The sequence below is a fragment of the Xylocopa sonorina genome, chromosome 10, assembly GCF_050948175.1.
Source record: "Xylocopa sonorina isolate GNS202 chromosome 10, iyXylSono1_principal, whole genome shotgun sequence".
NCBI lineage: Eukaryota > Metazoa > Arthropoda > Insecta > Hymenoptera > Apidae > Xylocopa > Xylocopa sonorina.
This window is the reverse complement of record NC_135202.1, coordinates 5,850,569-5,868,874: the sequence shown is the minus strand read 5'-3', so window position 1 is coordinate 5,868,874 and position 18,306 is coordinate 5,850,569. Positions and strand designations below refer to the sequence as shown.

At 37.3% G+C, this 18,306-nt stretch overlaps 3 protein-coding genes and 1 non-coding gene across 6 annotated transcripts in view; 2 read left to right on the top strand and 2 right to left on the bottom strand.

The window, feature by feature from the left end:
• Hex-a (Hexokinase A) overlaps positions 1-11,475 on the bottom strand; it is a 25,515-nt gene extending 14,040 nt beyond the window's left edge. Inside the window, exon 1 of the mRNA XM_076903625.1 lies at positions 11,191-11,475. Within this exon, the coding sequence (XP_076759740.1) occupies positions 11,191-11,247 (57 nt within the window). The 5' untranslated portion in view covers positions 11,248-11,475. The remainder of the gene's footprint in view (positions 1-11,190) is intronic.
• Positions 10,489-15,703, top strand: LOC143428604 (BRISC complex subunit FAM175B). 3 transcript variants are annotated; one of them, XM_076903624.1, is made up of 8 exons: positions 10,489-10,560; positions 11,012-11,223; positions 12,740-12,916; positions 13,089-13,176; positions 13,255-13,567; positions 13,653-13,793; positions 13,947-14,259; positions 14,428-15,703. In XM_076903624.1, exons 3-8 carry the CDS (start codon positions 12,752-12,754, stop codon positions 14,923-14,925), a joined length of 1,518 nt encoding a protein of 505 aa, XP_076759739.1. In that variant the 5' UTR covers positions 10,489-10,560; positions 11,012-11,223; positions 12,740-12,751; the 3' UTR covers positions 14,926-15,703. The 3 variants fall into 3 exon arrangements, with proteins under 3 accessions (XP_076759739.1, XP_076759737.1, XP_076759738.1); XM_076903622.1 differs by having other exon boundaries at positions 13,932-14,259; XM_076903623.1 differs by lacking the exon at positions 11,012-11,223 and having other exon boundaries at positions 10,502-10,560; positions 13,932-14,259.
• Trnal-cag (transfer RNA leucine (anticodon CAG)) lies at positions 11,985-12,067 on the top strand. Its single transcript has one exon. It is a non-coding gene; the product is annotated as a tRNA-Leu (tRNA).
• Positions 15,524-18,306, bottom strand: Hps1 (Hermansky-Pudlak syndrome 1 protein). Its single transcript, XM_076903634.1, has 8 exons — positions 18,144-18,306; positions 17,810-18,075; positions 17,265-17,734; positions 16,513-17,158; positions 16,261-16,402; positions 16,076-16,189; positions 15,930-16,015; positions 15,524-15,862 (listed from the first exon to the last, which is right to left on the bottom strand). Exons 1-8 carry the CDS (start codon positions 18,261-18,263, stop codon positions 15,685-15,687), a joined length of 2,022 nt encoding a protein of 673 aa, XP_076759749.1. The 5' UTR covers positions 18,264-18,306; the 3' UTR covers positions 15,524-15,684.

Sequence of the window (18,306 nt, the reverse complement as noted above, 5' to 3'; positions counted from 1 at the left end):
TTCTATAGGGTGTTCGACTGCAGTTTAACTTTGCACACTCTGAATTTATTTGCTCCCCTTTTAGTATTGTATATAGCAATGCAGAGTTGGAAAATTTCAATTAATTTGATCGGTAGATTGGAACAAACAAACGTTTCGTCTCGGTAAAAGCGAGTACCGCGAGCTTTTCGTTGAAAATCCCCTCGTGTGGAAATTCACAGCGAGATCACGGCGAGGAACGTGGATACTCGTCGATTTCTTTGCAAGCGGAACGCAAATATGCTTAAGCGTGGTTTTTCTGATTGCCATATTCACGGTGAGAGAGCCCATCGTTTCAAACAACCTCTGGATTACGTATAATATCACAACGATTCGAAATTTAGTCGTTCGCCTGGCAATTTATTATTTTATGTAATCACCAGTCATTTTGCAACGAACCTCTTAAATATTCAGGATGGCGTTAAGCAAATTTTGAATTTATAATTATTTGAAACAATATTACAGAACGGTCGATAAACCATTGTTCAAGTATACTATGTAAGTAACTACTTGAGTGCGATGTACGTACAAGATCGTGATTCAAGCTGACATGTCGATAGGACTGATACGATATAAAATATTGCAAAACAAATTTGCACAAACAATGCCGATACGATCTTCATACCTATCTGTGTCTTTATATAGCAACATTAATCTAAGAAAAACTTTGACAAATATCGAGGATTAACCTACACTATTCAATGAAACGGTGATTACGTGCAGTATCGAGTTATTGGCGATCAAGATATGCTTCTTTTTAATTTGCCAATCTTTCTCCAAACTCAATTGTATTTATTAATCAAAAAATGTTCCCTACAAGAGGTTTAATATCGTAGAACGATTAATTGTGGCGATTTTTCAAACTTTAACTCTGCTCGTTTATCTATTCGATTCGAATTTTTCGCGTACAACGCGAAATTCGAATAATGCGGGACATTTCCCGCGTCACAGAAGGGGTGCTATTTTACGGGTTGCACGCGCGTCGCGCGGTTGCCGTGCCCAAGGGGTCGAAATCGAAAGAGATTTATTGAAGGCAACGTTTTCAAGAAATGTGGTTCGTTGCAACAGGATGCATCGTGCAATTGATACTCCCCGACGTTTGACTCCTCTTAACGAGAGTCAAGTCTTGGAATAATAACGATAGTGACGGTAATAATAGGCATTATTCATTGGGTGCCAGTTTAATCTGAGACAATCCGAAACGGATGAAATGATTTGCAGTTTTAGGGAATCAGCTGATAGTGGATCGGATCGTTCAGCTCTTTCACAGTTTGGTGCAAAATTATTCTATTCGATAAGCTGTTAAATAACATAATGTAATTTTTAAAGGAAATGTTACGTTGTAAAAGGGTTAAACGTAGTTTAATTTCGTAGCTGAGTTCACAGATAATTTGAGAAAGGCATACGAAATTAATTAAAAGCCCGATGCTTTCCAAGAAGCAGTGAAGTGTTCCGAAGAAAACAGCCGACCTCACAGAATACAGAGTTCTATTTTAATTGCAACAACACTTAGATATACTTTGGCCCAGCGTACGCTATTACTCATCATCAGACGCCTACCGTTATAAAATATAAATCTTACAAAATAAAACAATGACCGTTCGGTTTACGCAACTGTGCAGTCGAACGTTTTTTTCTTTTTTGTAAGAATTAAATCACATGCGTCACTGTGTCGTATTGTAGTCGATTAAAGTCCAATAAACTGGAATCCACTAATTGGAATAAATGAACAAACGTTAGATAATTCGTCGATTAGCATAACTCAGCATGCATACATAATTCAAGTCTTTCCGATTTTGTTTCTAAATTGGAACTCTGTATCGGTTATTTGGAATCAAAGAATCGTATCAAGTTTCTTTGAGAGAAGCTTGAGAGATGATTTCTTCGTCTCTTTAAGAGAAACTTGAAAGGTATAATTGTAAAGTACCTTAAGTCCATTATCACAAGTTCTTAAGATAGAACATTTAGAAAAATTCCTATTGCAATTGTTTGTAGAGACTAAAGGTTACGTAATCGTAAGTAACAACACTTTTTTTAATTACAGTGGATTATCAACACTTGTACTCTAAAATGCGTCAATCGAACCAATCGACTGACGACTTGAGATGTATCGAATTATTAGAAAGTGAAATCCTAAGCTATCTGACGGTATAATTATGTTTTTTTATTATTTTGTTGAATCAAATCACTAAGGTGAATATTCATGGGACAAAATGGAACAGAAGTAAACGGAGCAATGAAATGAAAAAATGTTAGGTCCCTAGGTGAATTCGAAGAAATTGACGCGATTCAAGTACGTGCTATAAGGTAGCCTGGTGGTTGCATTACGTGAATCGAGTATCGCGTTCCACACTGCTTTTGTTTTCTATCGACATTATGCAACAGCACGTTTCAATTCTGTTCAACACCAGCTTAAACATTCGTAAGGTCTTGTTGCTCCTTTATATGCACGACATAGTACAAGTATCCGCGATTACTTAATGCCCCCGTAATTTATGTACGTGTCATTCAAATTTACAATCAAATTAAGGATAGTGCGCTGAAAATTGCGTTTAATCCCATTTTTAGAAATGTTCTATTGTTTAAGTGATTTACAGTTCCGTTCTGACGATTCTAACAGTCAAAGTAGGATGCAAATGAAGATTAACGGAATTGCGTTTAAAGTTTCGTTCCGGAGAGAAATTAGTTTGAGAATTGTTTAATTCAAAGCATTGTTCTCGCGTATATTTTTAAGAATAATTATTTTTCAATCGTAGTTATTTTGATTAATTTTTAAACAGTTGCAGACTGTTCGTTTCTCATATCTTCCTCTCTTCTCTTTTCATAAATAAGAACGAGATATGAATTTTATTCGAATCTACTGATTTCTGCTTACTGTGTCTATTTGTCGAGAACATTGTAGAATGTCATCAAGAAACGCGATATCACATGGGAAATACCAGGCATTTTCGCGATATGTTCATAACAAGAGTATAAATCAAAGGCAATAATAGATTGTAAGATGCTACTAATCTATATTTGCAAATATTGAAAGGGTGATCGATATTTCTCAAACAAAAGTTTACTTTGTAAATTTAAATATTTTCTATTCAAATTTGACGATTTTTAATTTATTTCTATAGTTCCAAACGCGATATTTTCTATGTACAGCGTGATTCACACACACATGTATAACTTGACATGGCTTTAAGCAATTAATGTTTGAATATACATTATTCGAGCAGACTGAATAGTGGTGTTTCAAAGCGATAAGAAGACAATTGAAAATATTTTCAATTAGAGTTAAGTATGCTTTAACAACGAACGAATCGTGTTACTTGGAATGTGTAAATATCGAATTAATGATTTGAAGTGTTTCGATTTACCTAAGAAAGTAAGCTAGCTGTAATAATTTTTATATCTACATTCAATTCGCAATTTAAGCGGTTAATGATTCGCAACCACAGGTGGCAGAGTAAAGAATTATTCCCAAGCAAATTAACTTTTAAATTACGAGTGACGAACGCACGTTCCCAAGAATCCTCCGCAAATTCCTCGGACCTATAATTCCATGAATTATTACAATCCTTTAAAATACTATTTTAGGAGGAATAAAATAACCCATGCTGTGTTGAGCGACTAGTTGCACGTAGCAATCGCACTTGTCACATGATTTCTAGTTTACACACGAGACGCGATAAAATGTCTGTCTCCGAACTGCAGCTAATTACCATTCAGCAAGGAAGTCTCGTTTATCTACGGTAATGAACCTGTTTTACGAGCGAAACTGTTCTTCCTTTTAAATATCTGCTTTTGTCGCTTTTGTTAATTTAGGAAATTTGCGATTCTAATTGCCCAATGAAATGATTACGTTATCGCCCCTACGTTTATGTAAAATATAATTCCCAGTTTCTAGTTCTTACTGACAAATTTGTATTACATTTACTATCGTATCAACCATAAACTCTGATTTAAATTAACAGCCTTAACAGCAATTCATAAGCTCTAATCTGTGTATGTTAATAAACAAATATATGTTTTTTTTTTCACTAAAAAGAGGATATGAAAAAATTGAGAAGACTATGGAAACGAGGAAATCAAAATGGTTACTTGAAATTGTGTGGAAACCGCACACGAAAAGCGACCGCAAGTCATCTTTCTTACGACGTACTAAAGAATTTTTCTTGCGCTAAACATCTTGCGCCAAAAAGTGTCAACGGTGATACCATCTCGAAATTATTATAAAAATCGAGGACCATCACCACGAAGTTGTCCCATTATTCAAGTCGCAAAGTTCAAGAAGTCTTCGAAAGTAACCTATTCACTCTCAGTATTCAACATCTCTTTTAACATTTGCAGTTTTCTGTTTACAACCATATTTTCTTTCGACTCGCAAACCATTCTGCAACGATCTCGAATAAAATTTGCTTCTTCTCTCGCTTTTTTAATCGGAATGCAAGTATGTTTCAAGAGTATCGTTTGAAAGCATGTACGCGGAAAGGACAGGGATTAATTTCAAGGAAAGATTGGAATTACTTAATTGCCTTTTTAGAGACGGCAGGCACGCACATTTCCTCATCGTTATGCTTCTTGCAACACGGTCTGCGAACGACCACCGTGACCGGCTGAAAATTCATTCGAACATCAGATTTTTCCTCCCAACTTCTCCTCTCTTCAACAATTTTTTGTTCGTACCAAATTCTCCCCTGGAACGTAGCCGTGCTCCATGCCTCCAATAAAATTCGACAAGTCCGTCAACGACCGGAAATGGACATTTTTAACGAAACGACATTTTTGGTAGAACTTGAAGTTCGTCAAGATCGATACGCGCTATAAAAATGAATCATCGTTAAAGTTGGAGAAAATGAATCGTTCTTATCTTATTTACAGACTTCTCGTTTGTAGATATACGTATATTGTACTATTATTAATTCGATTTTTACCAAAAATGTATGCATTTTGGTGTAGACGTTTTATTGTCAGCGATTGTTTGAGTATACTCATTCCACCTAATTCTTGTGTATCTGACTTTTCATTGTTCGATAAGAACGTTGAAAGGATTACATTATGTGCTATGAGCCTTGTTCAGATTATTTTGATTAGAGGCTTTATCATTCCTCGACAAAGTTCAAGTAAAGTTACGCAGTTGTTGATTGGTGGAATAAACAAGTTAGATAAATTTCAACTCGAAAACAATTGTTTATTAATGTTATCGGAATAGTCGTTTCTCGTTTCTTGTTTCTCTATTTTTCCGCGTTCGCAGAGGTATATCGAGAAGCAACAACAAATTTATATTCAATTTAGTATCCAAATAACTTCATTTTGACGATTTTAATTTAGAATGCAATGTCGCTAATTTTTTTTTATCATTAGTGTGAACCCAATATGTGACAGAGAGTTTGAAATAATTTCGAATATTTCGAGCAAAGAATACAATGATCGTGCCCAGTGGCATTCAGATATGAAATGAAAAAGGAATTGTCTCTATAGACAAATCACTGATGTCAACGAAGTATTTGACACAGAATTATTTAAATCTCTATCTGCGACCAAAATAAACCAGATTGAAGATACGTAACTTCGTTGCCAATGTGATTTTGTTTAAATAAAGAGAGAGAAGGTGACGGGTGTATAAAAGTTTCAAGGTTCACCGCACCGCGTCTTCCCGTGTTACGACGCGAAACTTTGGCATGACACAGCGTTCGACTGGTGTGCCATTATAAATAAATCCTTCGGTAACTAATAATTAGCCTACGTAAACGTTTATGATAATTTATATATCTAAATAGATACACTTGAAGATATAATATAGAATATTAAATAATATAGAATGTTAAAATTGTACATACATTATTACCCAAACATACGTAGCACTATATTAACAAAAAGAGTGCTACAATACAGAGTCCTACAGTACAACAAGAGGACTTCCACTTTGCAAGCACATAGACAAACAGAAGAGGCTAGCACCATTTACAATAACGTCATAAAGTTTCAAAAGAACCGCCCCATCGCTAGGTACAAACAGAAGGATACAAGTCGATACCATTCGCAGCCACCATTTGCCCACGATCCAAACCACCGACAACGCAATACCATTCAACCCTCAATATCCGCCCCAATCAAACCTCAAACCGGATCCGAATTAAGCCACGTACATACGTGTACGTATTTGACCCGCGAAACGCTTGCACGACATAAATCGCCCCGTCGCTCGCAACCCCTCATGATCTTCAATGATGGACAGTGAAAAAGGTGTTACCTCGTCGAACACCCTCGACGGATCCTCCTCCAGGTCCGGTTCAGGGCGTGCGCGTGGCTCCTGCTCCTTCCCGTAGCACTTGCACATCCTGCTGAACAGCGACCTGTTTTTCGTCTTCATGGCTGCGCGTCAACCTTGGCCCAGTGATCCGATTACGTCCGTCCCTTCGATGTTGGTCCTCGTTCGCCACCTGTTCCTGCGCCCGGAAGCTACTGTAAGACTGGCCGTGGCGCCGGCGTCGAGGCTGATATTGGCCGCGCGGCACGATCGGGACGCGATCGACAGGAATAAGGCGACAGATAGCGTATCAACGGCTCGATCCCGCGGGTCTTCCTGTTCGGGGAGAAACGCGCCTGCTGGCAGGCAACCATTGCGCCTGAGCGGGTCGGGTTCGCCGTCAAGGCGCAACGTCAGTTGAAATTCGAACGTTTTCGACGGGGTTGGTTACGATCGATACGATTCGTCGTTCGAACGAGGTTTCCGCGAAATTCAAGGAGTTCACACTTGGCTGCGCTATCGGTCGTAAGTCGAAGAGTAAAATTAAAAGGTATTGCAGTCGCAATGGAAATTTGTTTTATTCTTAAAGGTTTGGACACATCAAAGGAGAGGGATGGTATATACAATTAAAAGTGTTAATAATGTGAGCACAGTAGAGGGTAGTCTGAATTTTCTTCCACGCTTAACAAATTGAAGTAACACTCTTGACATTTATCTAATTATGGTACAGCTATAACTACCTCGAACTTTAATTTAACGTCCCGACGATCTACTCGATATTACGACCTCATCTCGCCACTTGTCTGAACGATAAATTCAAACCTTCACCTTGAATCAAACCTCCAGGATTGCAATCGATAGCCGCGGGGCTGTCTTCCTCGTGGAACAACTGGATGAGGCGTAACATCGAGGGGAGAAAATTACAGACAAAATGTCTACGAAGTAATTTACTGACGCGATCAATTGCCAGCAATAATTCGTATAAATAAATTAATCATGAAAGTTAAGGTCACCGAAATAAATATAATATACCGTGTTTAGGAATAAAAGTAATTTACTCCCAGTAATCGTCTAAACTATAATAATTGCTGGACGATGCTAACAATTGTAATTATTAATTCAGTCATTATTCATTCTTTGCTTAACATTTTTAACAAATGAAATGGCTACAGAAAACATTCCACAGGTTACGGAGCCGAAAGCAACGTCCAAAGTAACGCGAGTTATGCGCTGAGCTCCAAGGCGAACGGGTTGAACGTTGATCGGCTGCGATCTATGGATCGTTTGCTTCGAAAATATTTCAATGGCCATGCTCACGTCACGTTTCGCGTTATTAAAAATTCATCCGCAAACCTGGTGAAGTACTTCAGAGGACGGGAACCGATCGTTCACTTCCGTTTACGACGATCGCGATCGTTTCATTATTCTTGCTACAATAATTATTATTAGTGGATCGTTGCAAGGTTTCGATCGTTTCGCTATGCCCGTTGTTCGGTAACGAACTATTCGTTGCATAATATTGATTAATTTATTAATAGACACTGTAAACAAATCAATATATCGACTGATATTCAGATTATCTGTGGGTTTTTAATGGACGAAGATTGCATTTGTGTCTATTTGAAAATTGAAATCCAATGAAATCTAGAATAATACAGTATATGTATATAATAATAATACATCGTCTGTATATTCCTTATCAATTTATATATCTCTCAGCTTTAAATCGCTTTAGATACGCCACATTGGCTCTCGCAAAAAATCTTGGTGTATCTGGAAACCCCAATAAAACGACGTACCTTTTCTCCTAATCATACTAAATCCTGTGACATGTCAAGACAAAAATGCCAAGTTAAGTCGCCAAGTTCTAGCTATCCAACAATTTATGAACGTTATCAGTACTCAGCGTTAATCCATACGACCACGATTCGATCGTGATCGAAATTAAACGATATTCCCTTACAAGCGTTAAATGCTACAAACAGATCGATAGTAGAGTTGTAATTAAAGCATACAGCTTGATACTCTATGGCTATCCACTAAGCCTGTATTTTTAATCATTTTTAAGACTCTTGTAGAATTAATACGAGGAGACCTATGAAATATTACCTGCACTTTAGCAATGTATATTTTTAATGTAAAATTCAAAGACATAATGTTACTAAAAGATTACTCAGAGTGATTCATTATTTTCTTTAATTTCATTTTTAAAGTGTACATTTCCAAGACACCAAATATACCTCGTAAAAAGATATGAATCATATAACATTTCTTCTAATAAAGTAATAAGGATTATGAATCTTGGCTCAGGACACTAGTGATTTTTCTACCGTCATGTTCGTCGCGTAGCTTTATATCGTCGAAGAAAAATATTTCTCTCAAGTTAATAAAAATCGAAGAATCAAGCCATGAATACGCTTTTAGCGCCACGCACATACTCGTCTTATCGATTCGATAAATAAGACATAAAATGTTCGGAGTTAATTCAAGCCGATGTTCCTTGATACACATCCCTGTTTTATATCGAGGAAGATTCGTGTTGAATGGAAAGGGGTGTAAGCTTGTCACGTTATTTCTTTTTTCCTAGCCTCCAGTACAAGACAGCATTGTTATTTAATATTCCATTCATGAGACTGAAGATTCTACAATGTTTTATTACAACTCTTTATTGTTAGTACACTTTTAGTATTTTCTACCTGTTCAAAGAAAATTTTAATGGTCTTCGGTAATCGATCGAATCACGAAATTGCATCTTTAGAGTAATTTTTTTTAAAGCGGCCATTACGCAAATGGCTTCCGCGTTTAAGTGCCTCATTTTTGCAAGAAGCATATCCGTTTTTCATCAGCGAATAAAAATTGATATGCAACCATTTTTCCAGAGAATCTTTTACTGAGAAAAACGAATAGCACAAATAAAATTCCTACGACTAATTAAACAGGAAAGATAGAATAAGTAAAAATTTATGAAAGCATCACGTACATGAAAACATCTTAAACGAAGAAAATTGTAAAGATAAGAAGAGATGACAAAATTATCAACGTCACCGCGCAAAAATACGACACGATAAGAAATAGAGGATTAGAAGCAGTTTCTAACGTCGTCACACGCTGTACAATAAAAAGGCAGATGGGACAGATGACGGTACGACTGAAAAGAGGGGAGTAAATAACAGAGTTCTTCGACACGTTTGCACGAGGACAGAAGAAGCACGGCCGATCGATTTCGAAGGCACTGATGGCGGCGTCACATGTGACACGCTAGTGCAATCATTAAGAATGCAAGTTTGCAGACAGCAGAAACACAGAGCACGCGCGGCCCTTCGCCAATTTTCATCTCGGCTTACTGACCTGCATCTTTCTCTCGCCATCGAATCGCTTTCAATGAACCCGCCTGCCTCTACGACCACGAAATCGCCGTGGTCCGCCTAAGAAAATTGCCCTGACGGAACGCGAACCACAACGTTGACCACAATTTTTGCATATCGTCCACTAGTGCAAAATTAATTCTATGTCTTCTATGTTGGGCTTTATAAATATTATCGTTGTTCTTATCGCTAGACAATTGCACTGTTTAGGATGTGTATTTATAACTGTCGCTGATAGTCCTCTTATCGAAGCAGGAAATTATTCTAAACAGTGTCCTTTTTTCTATAAATATAGAAAATACTAATGAGAAGAAGCACGTTATACAAGCATATCAAATTATAGTAAAACTATTCGAATTGTATTAAACCTATTGGAAAGCAAGGCTCTTCATCGCCGTCAACGCCTCGTTTCTCATCGTCACGAGCGTGAACGGCGTTCGCATTAAAATAAAACTCGAGGATGTCGTTGTGTGGCGTCGTTATTTATAATAATCCGGCGTTTGTTCCCGCCACAAATACATGCAATCGTCGCCATTCGTGGTCTGCACGCGGATCAGCGTCCACGCGAAAATCATGAATGAGAGCCATTCTTCTCTTCATCCGGTGTCCCTTTCACCCTTTTCCCTGTCGCAAGTGGACCCAGTTAGTCCACGAATCTGTATAAGCTCGCCATTGCCCTAGTTCGAAGATCGTCACGGTCGCCAAAAGAGACGCGAAATCGTGCTCGTTTCGTAACTGATAGATTCTACACGATAATATTAATTCGATTGATTCTTAGTACGAGCGATTATTTAGCGAGTTATTGCATGATTAATTTTAGAATCTTATCAAGACGTCGCAATAAATAGTATAGTCCTTCTACCATCACTTGACTTTAGCTGCACACACCGTTCCTATCTCTGATAGTGCAGCTAATCAATTCGCAACAACTTTGAATAGGTACATTAAGTGAATTACCGACGGTATCCTCATTTGTTTCTCCGTAAATCGACATTCTTTTCCATTAAACTCTATGATCGCCTCTATTAAGTCCCAATTGTATATAATTATCCCTATCACGACCACGGCTATGTAATTATTCTGTTTCTAAATTCAGAAATCCACATTCATTCAGTACTCAATTACGTCCCGCGTTCAGGGTCATTCACGTCACATCGAACATGCTGTACTTAGACAGACCTACATACGCTTGTATCGGTTCTTATCCCCCTTTCGAACCTCTTTCGAGTCCTTCTGCTGTCCCAAAATGAGAATACAAATATTCTTATTATCCTTAATAAGCTAATAGGTAAGAATTCAACAGAGATAGACTCAATCTTTCTTGGAAACTCCACGAAGACGCGCAGCATACAGGAATCCACGTGATCAACTTGATTAATCATCCCCTTAGCATCAGGTCAACAAGCTCCAGCATGATCACCGGATCTTCTCCAAGATGGCTCGTGTTACCGGTTACCCAGGCCAATTAGCGAGCTTTCTCGCGCAGTATCGCAACACTTACGCAACCAAGGGAAGTCAAGGTCGCGAACCAGGATGGACGGACGAGAGTGCAACCAAAACGAAACTCACCTTCTGGTCGATGTGTTCCCATTTCTCGCCAAGGTAATCCCATTTTGCCTCTGTCATGGTCCGGCGTCACTAAAATCGACGTCGATTGGGAGACGCGAAATGAGAGAGAAAGAGAGAGTATACAGAACTGTTAGGAGATCCGTGGAACGGGAAAACGAAGAACCGTGCAGAGGCACAGATAGAACAGAGAGACACCGATCAACGGGCAGAGGCAATCTCAACGCCCCTCTAGAGATCACTAAAAGGCTTACATCACGCGATCCTTCTAGCCCTACATCGAATATGCATCGCGGCTAGAAATACGAGCGACTCGCGTGCGGGAACGAACCGCGAGTGTATTTTTGGGCGACGCGAACCGCGCACTGTGTTTCGTCGCTGAGGAATCGAAAGAGGCTTCTTTAAATCTATGAACCCATCATTCTTCAGTTAAAACTTATCGTTCAGGTATGAACGATTTTTGTTCCGACTATTAACAAGTATTGGGAGAAAGTATCGTTAGTTTTACAGACTTCTTCCATTGGATGATGATCGTTTGCGATTTAAAAATTCGATGTGGTTGAGAGAAATTGGAATATAATGAAGGAAAGAATAGTTTAATGCTTGTTTTGGAATATCAACTAAATAAGGTAGAATTTGCATAATGTAATGAAGTTTTGTTCCCGGATAGTCATGTGGTTTGTAGTTGAAAAACAAAGATAACTAGAGGATCATTGATTTAATAAATTGGAATTATGGTTTTATATTATAACATTTGTTTAGTGGCTTTCTTATTTCAAAATTCATTAACAAGCAATGTCAGGATGGCCGAGCGGTCTAAGGCGCTGCGTTCAGGTCGCAGTCCACTCTGTGGGCGTGGGTTCGAATCCCACTTCTGACAAATTTCTTTTTGGCCTCTTCAAACTTACAGTTCAACTGTGAAAAAATTGAACTAAAGTAAACAATAAACATTTTATTACGCAGAATATTTGTATTCAAAGATTGGAAAGGCCGATTCTCTTATTTCCTGCCGCATCCGACAATGAGACATCCTGCCACTTCCTGTCGCATACAAATTATATTACCCTATCGCTGTTCTCTGCACACGTTCTGCTTCTAATTTAAGAATATTATAAAAGTATAACTTGTAAACTTAAAAATATTAAGTAATTAAAGATCTAACAACTGGTTTTATTTATTGTAAAGAAGAATTGGATAGAAACGAATGTGCACGCATGAATCAGCTGGGTTTTTAAATCTAAAATACAGCACCACTTTCTTCTGTTCTATTCTCTTTTTGTTCATTAAAATCGCGACATAAACCTTATTTTAATCGAGATTTACAGCTCAAATCTTTACTTCAGTAATTTTATAAATTACCACTAATAATTACAAGGATAATTTAATAAGGACTTAATGGTCTGATACAGTAAAAGCAAGCAAAACTTAATACTATTTTAAATAACCACGCTCAAATTAGTTGTAAGGATTTGTCATCCCTACAAATTATTCTCAGTCTTTTAATAACCATCCAAGCAACTTAGTTGTGAGTAACGTGAATTTATTGTTGCAGATGCGCGTGTAAATGCGGCAAAAACTGGCAAGCGTAACGATAGAGAAAGTGCAGGCGAAATTACGAAGTGGATTACAGTTAATTATCAACATGGCGGACAATGATTTTCTCATCACCATTTCAGGTCCCGCACTCTCGTTATTGTTTTACGAAAGTGTTCGTAGCTGCGGAGACCAGGTAAAAACAAATTCGTCCCCCTTGTTGTTATTAATATTCCTCGATTTTGACTCGACGTTCCCTGTCGAGGCTCGTAAAATCTGGCATCCTAACCTCGACAAAGTCTAACCTAACTAACGATAAGATTGAAAACACTGGAAAAGAGTATACATATCGTTTCTCCGTGTTCTAGATGGGATTTTTGCTAGGAGAAACCCTTGAATTTGTTGTGAAAACGTACACAGATGTTAATCATGTAGAAACAGTGAAGACGTATAACAGTAAATATGCACAGTTATAAAGTGTCATAATAATGCAAAAGTGGCTTCGGTATCGCTATAATTGTTTAATGTTCTCAGATATTGAGGCTGTCGTGACTTGTCCCCTGCCAGACTTTTTACAAAATCCTATCGGAAGAATTAATAAAGAAAAATTGAAGGACTTCCTGCGTGACAAGAGCAAACAAGTAATAGGTTGGTTTCACTTCAGACGAGATGTGAGCTTGATACCCACATTTAGAGATAAAATGTTACATAAAGAATTCGCGTCATACTTTTCTAATGACAATGGCTCCAAAGAGGAATTCTTTGTTACGTGTTTGTTAAGTACCTCGACGAGTAGTGAGGGAGGAACTCATAAGTTTAAGCATGTTTTCCTAAGACACAGACGAGGGTAAGTTTCATAGTCATGCAATAATGTAATATGTAATGCTTTCATAAGAAGTTTACTTTCATGGAGAAATTTGATTACATTATAGGATATTTGAACCAGTTCGTTTAACTATAAGTAATCTAGGAGGTAATTCTTTTATACATGAGGGTTCAGATTATAAGCCTACTCCTAGCAAAAAATCATCTGATGTACCAGATGCTTTTACTGAGCTTATAAAATCTTTAAAGTAAGTTTCCGTATGAATATCAGTTAATAGAAACTTGTCTTTGTATTTTTGTTCCCTAAAGCATTCACTATTCTATGCTGTATATATTTCTGAAGATAACAATGCCTGATGTCATTGCATGAAACTATTAATTTCTAGTTTGGATTTAGCAAGGACATCTGGATTTGAATCTGCTACTACTATACAGAAAGCAGCTGAACATCATTTGAGTCAATTAATACCAGAATTATGTAAATCTGATCTTGAGGTAGCAGACCTCGAGAGACAAGTTAAGGAATTTAAACTTAAGAAAAAAGCAAAGGTTAATGGCAATTCCAATGTGTTAGATCAAAATTATGATCTTGAAAAGGATGATGCCAGTGAAGAGAGACAAAAGTCAGAAGTAATGTTTCCTTCAAGAATTGAATCTCCAGATTGTAGCTATGAAGAACACCGAATGTTTATTAAGGACCATTCTACTACACCTGTATGTATGATATAATAATTGAACTAGTTTTTGTACGTAATTAATTGGAAGAAGAAATCATGGGAGTTCATTCTCATGGTCTTTTTTCTTCCGAAGCTATGCACACGGACGATCGTAAAGATTTTGTAACATAAAAACTTAATTAGTTTTTTTTTTATTTTGCTTCAGAGTCAAACAATTACTTCTAATAAAGCGAAAAATATGATAACGTATATCGAGCAGAATATTAACCAGGCCAAATTAAGGAGGATGAATGCAGACATGATGAATAGTTTGAGTCAAGAACCACCGCCTGCGAATTCTGCGTCAGAAATGAAAGTCGATATCGCGGAACCTGTGTTGAATAAGAACAGACGGTATTCTAATATGGATTCCGAACTCGTGAAAGAATCGATCTGTAAAGGTGAAACAAACATAATTGGTGTCGGAAGAGGAAGAGGTAAATTGATGCAGGACCCCCATGCGGCATTAAAAAAAACGAGAAGGACTTCAGGCCCAATTGCTACACGAAGTAGTAGCGAACGAATCTCACACGTCCAACTGCCGCAGCAAGAAACGTCTGAGGCGAATAATGTACAAAATATTCCCCTTCAATCGTCTTATAATCAGATTATGAAGAAAAAAGTGGATAATACGCGTAAATCGGATGCGTCAGACAACCATTAAACGAATGAAGTTCCCGTACTTTTTAACTCATTTCGAAAGCTTTATATAATTATATACTTAAAACTGTAGAGAGCATTTTACGGAAGAAAGAGAGAAGATCGACGGAGGTTTTAGAGCGCTTATGCTACACTCGTATGTACTGTAAATATTTATATATTTTAAAATATAAAAAGAATGAGACCGAACCTGTACGTATTGTGTGTGCAAGGCTGGTCCGTTTCTAGCAAATCGTAATCATACAAAGATATTAAACGAAAACGCTATCGTGTCGTGTTCATAGTGTCGAGCCTGAGCATTATAAAGTGGAGAGGTATCATAGACTGAAGTACTGAGAATAGTTTTTAAATGGCGTACTCTTCTGGATGTTCTATATTTAAAAAGGAGTGTTCTCATTCGCATTACAGCTTTTTTGTACTATTTTAATAATGTACCCAATATACGCTCTAAAGTATTTACAACCAGTTCTATATTCTTAAATTAACGAAAGTTCCAATGAAACTCGAAAAATATCTTTTGTTCCGTATAAATCTATTTAAACTGTGCCATTTCTGATTTTATTCAACGTATAAGTATTTCACGTATAAAATAAATACAAATGTTTTTGCATCATTATCTTTTATAAATAACAAATTAATACATGTGTTAAATACTTGTAAATAATTAAAAATCACATAAATAGTTTTTTTTGCGTAAGATATTTACGCATCGGCGCAGAACTTCAGTTTTCTGTCTGTACATAAATACTTGAAAGGAATGTTATTAAAGTATGTCAGCAGGATTATTTGGAACACCTGTGACTTCCCATATTGTTGCCGCTAGTCTCCTCGAATGTTCCAACACGCACGACGACGTTGCGAGACCAAGATGAACACAGTAAAGTTCATAAATTCTAATTTTGTTTGCAGATAGTTTGGGAAAACACGCCTCGGCTAATTTTCTACGAAATTCACGAGATCAGAAAGGAAATCGGTCAAAAATTTATAACAACAGCAAATGGTACACACCTATAATAGTCGCCACAAAATATACCTGGTACTGGAAAATTTTTCATTACATGATTCAAGTAAACTTTACACTTCAGTGGCGATCCCTGTAAGATATTATATTACTATAATAACCGAATCGTATTACTTTAAAATTATTTACTTACAGAACTATCTTCGAACCATAGGAAGTAAGCATAATTAAATGTTGTATCTTTCCACATAACCGATAAGTGCCCTTCCTCCAAGTGCAGTCTGCTTTGTTTAACCATATTCGAAATCTATACGAATACTATCTGATTAAATCCTGTTAATTCTACATGTATCATGTTGGATGTCGACTTTGAATTACCTTTTTTGTTGTAAGGGCAAGAGTTTCAGGGTTTGTAAAATCCAACGTTGGAGCAGTCAGTCTATGCGTGGTTCTATCTATGTAGATAAAGTGTACAAGGCCTGGAAACTCTTCTAAATATTTGTTGATCGTTAGGGAAGTTCTCGTAGATTATATGGCATTAAGGAGGTACATACTTTCGTAAGTAATTTATTAGAGAAAATAAAAAAAAAAAAAAAAAAGAGTCAAAGCAATGTACGAATATACATGGACGTAGTTAGAAAAGGATATGATCCAAGGGTGAAATTTTTCAGCGCCTTTACTTTAAGAAAATCACTAAAATCGTTCAACTTTTGACGAACAAGTTTTCCTACCGTCGTAAGTACATCAACGCCTTGCTTTAGGAAGTTCTTATCGAAACACGTTAATCGATACAGCTCCTTTAAATTATCCGTGAACCCGGCCGTGTTCGATTCAATTTGAAGAATAGACTCTGGGTCTCTGGATTTTAACAAATCCATGTATTTCTTTCGAACGAATTCCCACTTCGTTTGCAGCCTCCTCTGGCACATATCGACGTCGTTACTGACATTGGCTCTGTTCTTCTTAATCCCATCTAAAGCTCTCTTTATCGCCAGGTCGAAGTTCTCGAACGCTGGTCTCAGTTCGTCGATATCTCTTTGAAGTTGCAAGCCATTTATAATATTCAAGTAATGGAAACTATCGTACAATCCCGACGAAGTCGCAAGATTTGTTACTTCTACTATCATAACGAGATTAATCCCGTCTGCCAATTCGAATATGTGAACAGCATTAGCGGTGTAATCGTGAACCGTTCCAAGTAAGATTAAATTACTGTACAAATCGTCATCTGTCAAAGAATAAAGGCCTTCGTTGATAGAAGATTCTCTGGAGCCACCTGTAATAGAGTAGTAATAGAGTAGTAGCTCAGATCGTGGGACTAAATAGTTAATTGAAAGGATAGATGTTTAGTAATGCACACTATATGGTAAGAGCAACCGTACGAAATAAGTTTGTGATATCTTCAGAAGTAGGAATTGATAGTTTTCCTCCGAAAGTAATCTGTTCCTCTTTAATGCAATTGTTTTCAGGTAAAAGGATATCTATGCGGTCGTCACCATTGTCGCTTATTTCGGATTCAGTGTCAGCCTTTCTTTTCTGGTTAACTACCCAACAGAGGAGCATCATCAATAATATGTCCGAGGCATACAGGTCGCGTGCATTTTTACTGGAGTACAACGAGAGAAACTTCTGTTCGACCAATATCAAGATGTGCACGTTAGAAAATTCAGATTGAGCCTTTAACTTGTCGCACGCATCGTGTAGTACTTTTAATATAGCTACACCTAAGTCAGTATTTATAGACAGTTGTTCGATAGCTTCTGTCAGCATGCTCTGCTCGCAGTTTCTTAAATGTACCCATGCGTCCAACAAGGAAGAAACTAAATAGACCTTTTGCCTATTCGCCTTCAGTCTGAAAGGTTGTATTATTTCTTGCAAAGCGTTCTAATTTGTTGAAGGACACATCTGAAGTAACTGATCAACTTACATCGCGACGTCAGGCCCACAAACGTGCCTTACAATTGCCACGCATACGCCTAGTGTCCTTTTCATCAATTCTACTTCATCTGTGGCAATGTATATAAAGGTGTATCCCATGAATTCGTCAAACACCATGTTTGTGCCATCGTGGCATCTCATCGAGGTGTAAGAGTTTCCAAACTGAGATGCCATTACGTGTTGGGACGTAACTATAGGTGAAAATAATTGCATAATGACATTAGGATTTAGCTTGGAGTCCTCGTCATTTTCATCCTGCAGAGAACAAATTTGTATTTCGATACGCGTAAGTTTCTTCTCACGTGTCCATCGATATTATCTACCTTATTTCCAGAGATCAATCCCTGGATTCTCGCTAACTTTTCGATATGATCCGCGAACTTCTGATTGCATTTCGTGAAAAGAACATCATTCAAATGGTCGAAGATTAAAATACCCTTCATTATTCTAATTGAATTAAAAAATTCACTGATCACTACGTAATAG

Bases quoted from the DNA above. Each gene is read 5' to 3' on its own strand.
- LOC143428604 (XM_076903622.1), top strand. From the start codon at position 12,752: ATGCGGCAAAAACTGGCAAGCGTAACGATAGAGAAAGTGCAGGCGAAA. The intron at 13,568-13,652 runs GTAAGTTTCATA...ATTACATTATAG, and splicing joins TTCCTAAGACACAGACGAGG to GATATTTGAACCAGTTCGTT. The intron at 14,260-14,427 runs GTATGTATGATA...ATTTTGCTTCAG, and splicing joins AGGACCATTCTACTACACCT to AGTCAAACAATTACTTCTAA.
- Hps1 (XM_076903634.1), bottom strand. From the start codon at position 18,263: ATGAAGGGTATTTTAATCTTCGACCATTTGAATGATGTTCTTTTCACG. The intron at 17,735-17,809 runs GTAAGTTGATCA...ACAACCTTTCAG, and splicing joins TGTGGGCCTGACGTCGCGAT to ACTGAAGGCGAATAGGCAAA. The intron at 16,403-16,512 runs GTCCATGTATAT...ATAATCTACGAG, and splicing joins TCATATCCTTTTCTAACTAC to AACTTCCCTAACGATCAACA.